Raw genomic sequence first — 12774 nt, 5'->3', positions numbered from 1 at the left:
ACAATTTTGCTGTGAAATTTTTATGATTGCTATTACAGGATGCTCCTTTTCATAAAAGTATTGGACCCAATTTACTTTTAATAATGGCATATCCTTTTTGCCTAATAAAAATTAGTAGGAGATTTCTGTTGAATAGGCAGTTATTAGTCTGTCTCTGGAGGTAGAAATTTCTTCTCGGATAAATCAGTTTTTACTTATTAACCATACCTAAACTTTATCCAAATAGTTGTATTCATTACAATTTAAAAATAGTCATAGGTTTGCTTCAGTAAGGCAAATCTATATTTCATATTTTTGTTACTGTCACTTGTTCTGCTTCATTAAATCCTTTGTTATTAAGCACCTTCTAAAATGATATATTAATGTGGCAAAATCACATAAAATTGAAGTATGTAAATAAAAAGGTAATGGGAAAAATACTGGTAAGGAGAGAGAGAAGACAAAGAGGACATCAAAATGAAGGAGTGAAGTCCTGTACTTTTCAGAGGTGTAAGAAAAAATATATATGAAGTCCGTTTGAAATTTAGATGAGGTGGGGAGGTTCCAGTTGGGCAGCTCACTAAAGGCTTTGTGGAGGAAATATATTCAATCTAGTCTTTAAAGGGTGTGAGTATGAGAACAGGGCTTTTCCACTGAAGATACTGATGGTAGCAGAGGCATGGACACAGCATGAGCCATGAGAACGCTTCATGAATTTCGAAGTACTCTACACATGTAATGTTCACCATGATTGAAATGGTTAAAAGTAAATGATCCAATGGAATTGTCATTAATTGTATCAGACAAATATCAGACAATGTTTTTGTTTAATTTCTGCATCCTTTACGTTAATTCTGAGTACTGTTTTGGCAGTGACTGTTGAAGTGAAAGGTCCCTATGAATACCTCACACTTGAAGAATATCCATTGATGATTGTAAGTGAACTTATATTCTTTAATCTCAGCATTAAATGAGTTTAGCTTGAAAGATTATTCATATTTTTTGGCAATATATTTAGAGTTGTTCCTGAACAGTTCAGAAAGTATTGCTTGTACTTCTGTACTTTTTACTATAATAAGACCTTGGGAGTGTCAGTGAGCTCCTTCATGCCTCATTTTCTTATTTGTAAAATGAGAAGGTGGATGACTTGTGGAATTTTACAGTTGGAAAGTACCTCAAAGATTGTTTCACATCTCATATCCTCTCTAGGATCCAAAGCAGGGCACTGCTTACAACCTTATAATTTCTGATCCCCCTTCAAGTAACTAAATGATGAGCTTCATCCTTTTCAGAGAGAGAAAAAGAGAGAGAATATGTGTATGTGTCTCTCTGGGAATAATATCCTTTAATGTATTTTCAGATTTCCTTGTTTATGGGCTTTTTTTCTTACTCCTTTTCCTTTTACAGTTTCCCACTTTGTCGTGTTTCATTGTCTTCAGATATGTTCTAACTCTGCCACACCCTTTTTCCTGTTCAGTGTTCTTTGTTTATATTCTTTTACACTATAAGTTGAAAAAGCTTATTTAATACAGATAAGCTTGTCTTGATGACAAGCCCTTAGTTAGTCTCCCTCTACTCAAGCGGAGATAAGTTTTTCATGTCAGTATTAAATTCCAAAGAAATAAAATAATTATTTTTTAAATAGAATGTATGACGTGTATTTTTTATAGCTTGCTAAATGAGTATGTACTGATTCTAAATTGACTCTTGGCCTTAATCCTTTTTATCTCTTATCTACTTTGACGACAGTTTTTCATGGTGATGTGTATTGTATATGTCCTCTTTGGTGTTCTGTGGCTGGCGTGGTCTGCCTGCTATTGGAGAGATCTCTTGAGAATTCAATTTTGGATCGGTGCTGTTATCTTCCTGGGAATGCTTGAGAAAGCTGTCTTCTATGCAGAATTTCAGAACATCCGATACAAAGGAGAATCTGGTATGTAACTAAAAATGTTTGCCAGTTTGTAAGTGATTGACAGGTGAGATGCATGATAATTTTCCTAAGGTTAGCAGTCATTAAGTAGGTTTAACTTTTCAATTACCTAATTACTAAAATAAGCAGGGTTACTGTGATTGTGACTTTTGTTTTTAATCTCATAACTTGTGGGTTCAGTGATTTAAAAGTAATTTTATTGAAATACAATCAGAAATTAACAACAGTAGTGTCCATTTTGGGAAAGATGATTACCATCGTTGAATCTCAATTGTTGTTGATATTTCATTCATTCATTCATTCATTTATTACGATGACATTGGTTAACAAAATTCAATAAGTTTCAGCTCTACACTTTAACAGTAAGGCATATATATGTTTACACTGTGTTTTCACCTCCCATAGTTAGATTTCTTTCTGTCATCACATGTTTGATCCCCTTTCCTCATCTACCACCCTCTTCTCCCTTCCCCCTTCTCCACTCCTCTCTGGTAACCACTAGTCTGTTGTCCATGACCATGAGTCTCTGTTTGTTTGTCCTGTTTATTTGTTGCTTTTAGGTTTTTTACCCACGTCATTGATCTTTAAGGCACCATATTATATACATCTAAGAGAGAAAGTAATACTGCCAATTTAATTGTAAGATGCCATTGATTGTAAGACGAACTTTGATTTCTGAGATGTTAAAATGGTGGGGGAAATAGGGAAATGTATTGAAGAATTGGTGAAATTCAGTAATACTAAGAAAATAGGAGAGTGCTTATGGTTTAGTAAGGTGAACAGTTTATGACAAATTGTTTCGTAACCGAAGTTTTTTCTTGATAGCTTCAATTCTCATCATACCATTTAATTACTGATAATTATTGTTGCAAGATATACTAATTAGACCTTTCCCTGGTCTTTGAAAGGGTTCGAGAATAATAGATGTGAACATGAATTGAAAATGGTGTGTATGTGTTTAGTGCTTTTCTATGTATAGCTAGCTGTGTTTCAGAGTTTTTAAAAATGGGGAGACTATTCCCTAGATGTTATAAACTGTCCAAGGTAAAGTATTCTCCTGAGTTTTTAGTGAAATGGGAGACATGGAGAGAAGGTAAATTGAGCACACCCAGATTGCTGTTCATGTAGGTAAGATCATAAGTGAATATCATCTTGTATACTTGTAAAACTTGAAGTATTCTTTTATGATAGACATAATACCAATGCTTATTCTGAAGTGTTAGAGATCTACATTCCTGTTCTATAATTGCACCTTTCCTAAGCCTAGGTTACAGCACCCTTTCCCCCTTTCTTCTTTCTCATAGTCCAAGGCGCCTTGATTCTTGCAGAGCTACTTTCAGCAGTTAAACGTTCACTGGCTCGAACCCTGGTCATCATAGTCAGTTTGGGATATGGCATAGTCAAGTAAGTATTAACTTCCTATATGTTAGAGCAACTTAAAACACTGAGGAAATTGAAACAGTATTGCAGGTTTGCAGTATTATAGTAGTTCTGAAAGAGAAAAGGTATCTGAAGTTTTGATTTGTAAACATAACCTACAATGTAGCGAATGTCAAAATGCTGAACTTTTAAAGTAAACCTATAGGGATCTTATTCTTCCAAAATATTTTGCAAATCAGATTTTTAATGGGAAGAGCATTCTTGTTATAACAGTATGAAATAAGCTTTTTTTCTCCCACCATAGCCACAGCCAACGACATGGCTACGGCTTCTCTTCCCCACTGAAAATAATTTTTTATTCAAAAAAATTTAATGAGTGCCTTCTATAAGGCATTGTTCTAGACCCTGAGTATACAAAAAAATAAACAGAAGACTTGAAGTTTACATTTGGAGGGGAACAGACAAAAATAAGTGAGTAAATAATATGTCAGTGATTCAGGCAGAGGGTAGAGAGACCGTTAGGCAGGAGGTAGAGCTTGCAATTAATAGGGTAGTCAAGGAAGGCTTTACTTAGTGACATTTTAGCAAAAATCTCAAGTTGATGAGGGACCTAAATGTACACCCAGGGGAAGAAATGCTAAGATGTGGTCAGATTATATATTTTGAGGGTAGAGCCAGTGGACTTTGCTGATGGATCAAATGTGCAACGTGAAAGAGAAGAGAAATCAAGGATGATGCCATCTATTCTGATGTGAGCAAATGGAAGGATGCAATTGACATTTACTGAGTTCAGGAAGATCATAGCTAGAATAAGTTTGGAGTTGGGGACAAGATTAGGAATTAAGTTAGTTATCCAGGGCAGAGATACAGATTTGGGAGTCATCAAGATATAGATGTTATTTAATGCCATGAGACTAGATATGATCACTGAGGAAGTGAATGTGTATAGAGAAGAGGTCAAAGGATTGAGCCCTTGAACATTTTCTATTATTTAGAAGTCAGTGAGATGAAGTAGAATTAGAATAAAGGAATTGAGGAGAGACCAGTGCTATGGGAAGCAAACTTGAAAACTCTTTCAAGGAGGGAGTGATTAATTGTGTCAAAAAGGATTGAGAATTGATCATTGGATTGAACTACATACAGGATATTAGTGACTTTAACAAGAATGGTTTTGGTGAAGTGGTAGAACTTGGAGTGGGAACTTGTTTGGAGTGAGTTCAAGCGTGAATAGTACAGGAATTAGAGCTAGCCAGGTATAGACAGTTATTTCAAGCAGTTTGTTTTAAATGGGATTAAAGAAATGTGAGGTGTTCAACTTTTAAAATTTATTCATATAAATGAGTTTTACTTTAAATGAAACTGGAGGAATGAGGGCGAATTATATTTTTAAAATTTATTCATTTAACAAATACTTGAATACCTCCTATATGCCAAGACGTATTCTGGATTTCTAAGATAGAGCAGTGCATAACAAAAAATATAAGATCAGATTGCTAAGAATTAGGTTAATATGGTTTAGAGTAGTGCTTCTCAAACTATAAAACACTAATGAATCAACTGGGGATCTTGTTAAAATGCAGATTATGATTCAGTTACATTTTGAATATTAAGGATCTAAGACTTCTTCAAACAGAAACTACTCATAAGATTTTTTCATATTTCATTGGATTTTGAGCTTAATGTACCATGTATTTAATGAGCTTCAATAAGGTATTTGATTATATTAAGGAATTGTTCAATTTTTTAGATTTGGTAATGATAATTTGGTTATGTTTTTAAAAAGTTGTCTGTTTCAAAACATACTGAAACATACAAATAAAAGATATCATGTCTATCATTTGCTTCAAGATAATATGGGAAGTGGACAGGTTATGCATGGGTCAGGATTGGCTATTGGCTATTAGAACTAGATGATGGATATATAGGGCTTCATTATACTATTGAATGTGTTCTAGAATTCTCTATAATAAAAAGTTTTTTAGAAAATGCAGTAATCAGGGACCGGCTCTAGAGTTCTTGTATTCAGTGTCTTGTTTTAATACCATATGTTCTTCTGATTTTTTTTTCCCCCCTCTAGGTAAATTCACAAAGTAGGTCTGGCTTATCTCTGTTAAATTATTAGCCTGTATGAATCAACATGAGCTTGTCTGGGGGTTTGTGGCATTTGTACTCAACTATTTCTTTGTTTCCTCTTTAGGCCTCGCCTTGGAGTCACCCTTCACAAGGTTGTGGTAGCAGGAGCCCTTTATCTTTTGTTCTCTGGAATGGAAGGGGTCCTCAGAGTTACTGGGGTCAGTATTGCTTAAAATGAGTTTTTGTGGTCAAGTCAGATATATTGTTTTTATTTGGAGAAAGTAGACTTCTTTACTATTTCCTGTAAGTCACCTTTGGGCTCTGATTTTCAAAATACATGTATAATTCATTTGTTTAAAAAAATTTATCCGTTAGAGCTTTATAGATTTAATGTGTGACTGGGAATAAATGCTTTCCCACCTGACCCCAAATTGCTATTTATTTAGTTACTCCTGGGCAGTTGGACTCCATTATCTTGTGTAAGTGGCAAACATTGTAATCACGCACTTGCTGGTTAATCTACTTTTTGTTTTAAAGAGACAGTGCTCTTTGCTTAACCAGCACTTGAATTTCAAAGCCTTTCTTAAAATGCAACTAATTAAGTTTTACATAATTCATGAGAATTACATAATTATGGCCTTTCAGGGAAGGAAATGAAAGCACCGAGATATAAGTGATAAATATATGTTAGAGCTGGATTAATGTGAAGAAGAAATAGGCCTCCCTAGGTCATTTTAAAATTTATTTTCTTATTTAAAAAACATTCTGCAAAAACTTGTTAGATTCAAGGTGGTAAATGTTAGAAACTTGACTTTCCTCTCGAACTGGGCTCAATAAGTTTTGCAGTAAATTGCCTCTTAAACACTTAATGGATACAAATTAGGTGTTCAAATCATGCTGTCCTCTGTATGTAATTTCCTTAGACTTTTAGCAACTCTAACCCTCTTGTCAATTTCTTTTTCTGATGCTGCTGTAGTATTTTGCTTATCCCTTGACTCTGATAGTAAACCTGGCCCTGTCAGCAATTGATGCCTGTATTATTTTATGGATATCCTTTTAATAATGCCCTGGTGATTAGGTAATTAGGGTTGTATAAATAGCACCTTATAACATAAATAAACTTATGAAAACAAGCAGCATAGTTTTGGGGACACACATGCCTTCTTATTTTGAAGTGAGCTCTTTTTTTGTAAAATTACGTTACAATTCTGGAAATTAGTAATTCTTAGTGTATTAATGATACAGTAACTTTAAATATGAGAAGGATCTTTTTAGACTTGGACCCAAAATCAAATGGGGGTTTATATACCACTAAGTTTTTTGGTGGTATCTCTCTTTTTTTTTTTTTTTGAAAGGAGTTAACATTTATTAAACACTTTAGTGCCGGACATTATTCAAGGTACTTTGCAGACATAAGTTCATTTAATCATTTTAACAGACTGTAGTGAATTGGATTATATTTAGACTATTCACTCTCTCCCTCTTACTTTCATGCTCCAGTGATGTTGGATTTGCTTATATAACTTGCTTTTGCTTCATATTGGGCTGGGCGCGCTTCCCTTCCCCTTTGCTTTGGTCTCAGTCATGTGACAAGCTTTGGCCAATAGGATATTAGTAGATGTGATCAAACAAAGACTTGAACAACTTGGAAAAACATTCTCAGGCAGCCCTCTGCTCCCAGAGAATAAAATCACACCAATTTAGATTAGCCAACTCCCAGCTGACGCCAGCAGTCCACAGGTGCATGACCAGTCCTTGCCATTGGACAACCCCAACCAGAAGCCAAAGGGCAGGGACTATGTGGGTGTCACCCATCTAGGTCAGCTACCAGGAGCAGAGGGCATGGTGGAAAGTGGATCAGTCATGGTTCCAGCATAGATGAGTTATGGTTGGAGCCCTCTTTCAGGATGCAGAGAGTTAATTTCTTATAGTTCCCTCACATGGTGGTTGGTGTGGTCACATCTTAACATGAATTTTAGCATACTGAAATTCTATGGTGGTTAGTTGCATGTTTCATTGTATTGAGATTGTAATCGACAGTTTGCGTGAAATGCTTACAGCTGTATGTTCTACATGATGGTTTGTCAGAAGGGAAGAATGATTTAGGTGCCAAGTGTTATTCCTTTTTATTTTCAAATGCAAAACCATTCCAGATGATTATATAAATGGAGAATTGTGTGCTGGTTTCTTCTGTGCCTCTCTAGACATCTCTTTTCACCACCTCTTTTTCTTTGTCTGCAGGCCCAGACTGATCTTGCTTCCTTGGCCTTTATCCCCTTGGCTTTCCTAGACACTGCCCTGTGCTGGTGGATATCCTTCTCATTGGCTTGTTTGATGGCCGACCATTTTCTCCCTTTGGAGATGGGTTTCCATTGATCTTTCTGCAAAGGATTTTTATCAGTTGATTATTCCTTAGCCAGGGGAATAGGGAGGGTTGCGGTAAGCAGTTTGTTTATTTTTAATTTTAAAAATTGCATTAGAAGTTGGTGAGTGTGGGCTCCTTTTTTGTTTTTGTTTTTTAATGAGCATTTTTACTTGATTTGGGAGTTATTTATGTACCTTACCAAATGTTAAATTCACTGGTTGCTTTGCTCCCGCTTTTTTTCAACCTCCAGGAATTATTAATGCTTTGAAAATGATGAAAAAATTTTGGTTCTTAAAATGTAATTTCAGGAACTGCATAAGATTGTTTGACTCTTAAAATTCTATGTAGATTTAGCAGATTTTAACCCTCACAGGTTAAGTATTTTGTACTCTCATTCAAAAGCAGACTTGAAATTGTCTGAAGACTTCCTTCCACTCTTTGACATAAATGTTGACTCATTTATAGACAGTCAACTAGCAGATAAACAAGTTTCTATTTGAGTAATTTTTTTCTCTTCCTTCTTAAAATTAAACATTTGTTATTAGGGGCCTGACCTGTTAAATGAAAGATTCACATTTTTGCACTTTTCATCTTTTGGGGGTTTTTAAAATTTGTTTTGGCTTTTAATGTATTTGGTCCTACGTGTAATTGTCAAATATTATTCTCTATAAAATAAATGAAAACAATTATGATTTTATGAATTTGAGTAGATTATCATATATCAAAAATGTTTGAAATTGAAGTGTCTTGGGTCCAAGAGACCAAAGTTTTTCTAGGTCAATATTTTTCAAGTATGCTTTGCAAACCTCTATGAATATTGGGAGGAGTAGAGAGAGGGAGGTGAGACTAGACTATACAATAAGGTAACCAAGGATTAGGAAGCAACTAAGTCTCTGTCCAAGGGCAGACCAAATTCCAACTCACTTATTTTCATATCTGCTGATTTCGAAAGTTGAACATGAGAGCAGTAGTCATCACTTCCCCTTCTGTCTTTCTGTGGCAGCTTCCACTTGGGAATAATGTTCTGAAAATGGAGAGTTGTTGCTTATAGAGCCTAAATGCCTGGGATTCTCAGCCAACTGTGATTATATGGTCTTTTTAATTCAGGATGATCAGGCAGCTGATGGCAAATTCCTTAACACGGCATGAGGGAACCAAGTATAGAACTCTGGGAGGTTTGTAGACGTTAGTGTATTTATTACCCTGGACTGGATTAGCTGGGACAGAGAGAACAAACCTATCTACAGTGAAGGACAAGATAAGGTGATACTTCTGTTTCCTTGTCTGTTACTTATTGTCATTTCATTTTCTTCCATTTGTCTTTCTTTTTCATCTTTGTTTCTCTAGAAAGCTCCTTCCAGTCTTTCTCTCTTTTTTATATTTTTCCTTTTTTCCCTCTTTTTGACATTCTTATTTTATCATGGTTTTGTTTTCTCTTCAACGTCTCATTAAAAATGAAGACTTTCTTATTAATAATCATGGTGAGGCTTGGGGTGTTTGTGAGATTGAGAATAAAAGAGCTGTAAGGCCTCTGGGATTCATAGCTCTATCAGCATGACCCCAGATCCTCAAAGAAACTTGAGGATTAATTTACTAGCTTATTATTTTTTCTGAATGTTGATTTCCTTGACCTGCAAACACATATTTATTAGCCTGACTCAAACAATGAAGCTATTAAAACTTCGGAGAAACATTGTAAAACTCTCTTTGTACCGACATTTCACCAACACACTTATCTTGGCAGTGGCAGGTAAGTTGTGAACTTTCTTTCTGCTGTTAAATGCCATCCTTTTAGAACAGAGATTCTTAACCTGAGAGGCCATAGGTGGGCTCTCTAAAATTACCTAGCAGGTTTTGTACATTTCACTTGGAGGAAGGGATCTGTAGCTTTTGTCTAATACTCAAAGGAATATGTGGTTCAAAAAAGATTGAGAACCACTCATTTATTTTAAGTATAATAGGTGAAATTTAATCTCATATGATTTCAGATCTTAGTATATCCCTCTCCTGTCTCCATTCTTTTTTCCGAGGCATTCTTTTCCTTTGAAGCAAGTTAGCTCAAGTGCCATATGTAGCGTCTAGGTTCTTTTTAGAAGAGCTTATTTGGCTTTATTAAATACCTATGGAATTTTAGGTTGCTATTAGATTGCTTTTACATGTGTCACTAAGCATGCATAAAATACAGACATAGGTAGACTGTAGTCAAAGTAGGCTAGTTTGTCTACCTTTTGGCCATTGCACTACGAAAGAGAGGTCTTGCCTATGATTAGAACCAACAACTCTGTCTTGGCAGGCATTTTATCAACTTTCTTTTCCATCTGATCAGCCAAAGAAAAATGGGCATTAATATACTAAGGATAAAGAAAGGAAAAAGTTATAATACTGGAAAAAGGCATATTTTTAATACCTTATTTTCCAATTCTTAGGGTTGCTAAGTAGCTAGGTGGTAAACAGAACTATTCTTTAAGTACAGAAAAGATTTATAAGAGTGTATTGAGGGCTTCACTTATAGTAGTTAAGTAAATATGTATTGAATAAATATATTAAATGATAAGAAATGATTGTGATGTATTGGGGTTTGGGGATATGTAGGAATTTGAGAATGTAATTGGAGATGTAAACCAACACTCATACTCTGACCAGGTTTTTCATTCCTGTTAGCATCTATTGTGTTTATCATCTGGACAACTATGAAGTTCAGGATAGTGACTTGTCAGTCGGTGAGTTATAAACTCATGCATTTATGAATAATACAAGACAGCGATGTTGATGACAATGGTAAGGTTTACACTTTATAAGAAAGTAGGGCTAGAACTCCACTCTGAGTGTTAAAAAGCTTCCCCCCTAAATGTTCTATATTATTGTGGTTCTTGATTTAGTAGGATTTTTGTTTCTTTTTGTTTGGGGGTGGTAGAGACAGTCTGGCTCAATATCCCAAAACCAGGAGAGAATTTTATAAGTTATAACCACAGTATGGCATAACCCAATCTTGCCTTTTCCTTAAATCCAGAGTCCTAAACGTTAAGTATAATGTTACTCTGGGAAGCCATGTTGTTAAGATCTGAGCACAGACTGTGGCCAGTAGTATTTCTTTGGAGGCCATTAAGGCTCTCTTTTGGTAAAGATATATTAATTAAAATGAAAATTAGAAAAAAATAACAATCTAATGTTACTTTCTCTTTGTATGAAAACTCTAAAGATTCTCAGAGCTATAATCAAACACTGACAAGTGATCTGTTCAGTTGGTGCCTTTTTTTTTTTTTTTTTTTAACAACACTAAGCACTACAAGAGAAGAAACTACGTTCCTTTACTGTGTATCCCGGCACTTAACACAGTGCCTAGCATATAGCAGGCTCTTAGTTAATGTAAGTTAAATCAGTAAGTAAGTGATTCTTGTTCTATGCCAAGGACTTGTGAACAGAGGATTAAGATAATGTATGTAAATATTGTACTTTTCCCCCTTTTGATAGGATTGGCGGGAGCTGTGGGTGGACGATGCCATCTGGCGGTTGCTGTTTTCCATGATCCTCTTTGTCATCATGGTTCTCTGGCGACCATCTGCAAACAACCAGAGGTTCTTAGACATTTCTTATTTACCCTGCTAACCATTGAATAGCCATGTTATCAGTTAGAGGTGGTTCAATGGGTAACAGTATCAAGGCCATGTCAAAAATGGAAGGAACACTCACTCACTGGGTCTAGAATCAGGAGAATTGGGTTCCCGTCTCAGCTCTCGTATTAATCTGCATTGTAATTTTTGGCCTGTTCCCTCTTTCACCTCTGAACCTCAGTTTCCTCTTCATATAATGAAGGAGAAATTGAACCAATTAATATGAAGTCCCTTTGAATTCTGACATCTGATAGTATTTGTATGGGGAGGTACATAGATTGTGATACTTGTAATGAGTGTCTCACCTGTCTAGGGTCCAGAAGGAAAGAACAGTTTCCCTAGTCAGTAGCCCAGTCCATTTTGTAAAAATAGAGAGCGTAAAATGAAAACTTTTTGTGACTGACTTTGGAATTGACAATCCTCACGTGCCTTTGCTTTGTCAAACTATAGGCAGATCTCAACTATTTAGGGATTGACTATCTTTATTTTATGGCATATCTTGCCTTTGTTTCCCTTCTTTTTCTTTCTCCCTCTTGTGTATAGACAATTAGGAGCTTATGTTATGCAACCATGCCACTAAAGAAGGAACAAGATGAGATGATATAACTAACCAGCTAATGTTACGATCAGACATACCAATAAAAGAAAATAACTGACATCTTTTTACCCTATGAAAATAGTAGCCTTGTCTTTTCACACTATATACTTAATATTTGTGTTCTTTGACAAAAGAGAAATATAAAGTTAGATAAGAAAGAAATTATACTGTCAGAAAACCTAGACATAAAGACCCTCCTTTTATATCAATCTATTGATCTGCTACTCACTTGTTAGCTATATCTATAAAGTTTTTCCCTTCAGTATTTTAAAAAAATTTTGCTGTACCTCTCCTTTCTTTTTCTCATTTTAATTTAAAGCATTATGACTATGGCTCTAGTGTTAACGACCTAATGTTACTCCCTGTTCAAATATGGAATCTTCTTTCATTCAACAGTACATTATAGAAATGCCTTCCAAGACAACTGATTTAAGTTAAACGTACCTATTTTCTTGGATGGCATAATATTACATGGTACAAATGTAGTACAGTTAAGAAACTTATTTCCTCATGGAGGGGCATTTGGATTATTTCTATTTGGGATGTTTTAGGGTCCCAAGACCCACCTGTATTTAGAAGGATTCATGGGACTCGGCATCTACTTATTCTTAGGGCAAAGGTTTATTATAATGAAATGATGAAATCAGCAAAGAGAAAAGACAGATGGAGTCTGGAAAAATCCTCATTTTCTTTTACTGCTCTGAGGAAGTGCATTAAGAGTACTTTTCCCAACAACAACAAAAAAATGCAACAAGTAATGCAATAGCAGTGTTTTTACCCAGGGAAGCTCATTTAGAGACTTAGCACTAAGGTTTTTATTGGGGATTGGTTACATAGG

General features: G+C 35.3%; 1 protein-coding gene across 9 annotated transcripts in view; it reads left to right on the top strand.

Moving 5' to 3' along the window:
• Positions 1-12774, top strand: part of TMEM87A (transmembrane protein 87A) — a 36885-nt gene that overhangs the window by 17550 nt on the left and 6561 nt on the right. For 2 of the 9 annotated variants that reach the window (XM_016144919.2, XM_016144918.2), the window contains exons 8-15: positions 853-914; positions 1729-1912; positions 3214-3313; positions 5487-5580; positions 7604-7672; positions 9369-9477; positions 10389-10447; positions 11199-11302. In XM_016144919.2, the coding sequence (XP_016000405.1) occupies positions 853-914; positions 1729-1912; positions 3214-3313; positions 5487-5580; positions 7604-7672; positions 9369-9477; positions 10389-10447; positions 11199-11302 (781 nt within the window). Of the gene's footprint in view, positions 1-852; positions 915-1728; positions 1913-3213; positions 3314-5486; positions 5581-6338; positions 6411-7603; positions 7673-9366; positions 9478-10370; positions 10448-11198; positions 11303-12774 lie in introns of those variants that run through there. The other 7 variants (XM_016144916.2, XM_016144914.2, XR_001596957.2 and 4 more) reach the window with 6 other exon arrangements.

Source organism: Rousettus aegyptiacus, unplaced genomic scaffold, assembly GCF_014176215.1.
Source record: "Rousettus aegyptiacus isolate mRouAeg1 unplaced genomic scaffold, mRouAeg1.p scaffold_m13_p_3, whole genome shotgun sequence".
Lineage (NCBI taxonomy): Eukaryota > Metazoa > Chordata > Mammalia > Chiroptera > Pteropodidae > Rousettus > Rousettus aegyptiacus.
This window is presented reverse-complemented; position numbering and strand designations above follow the sequence as displayed.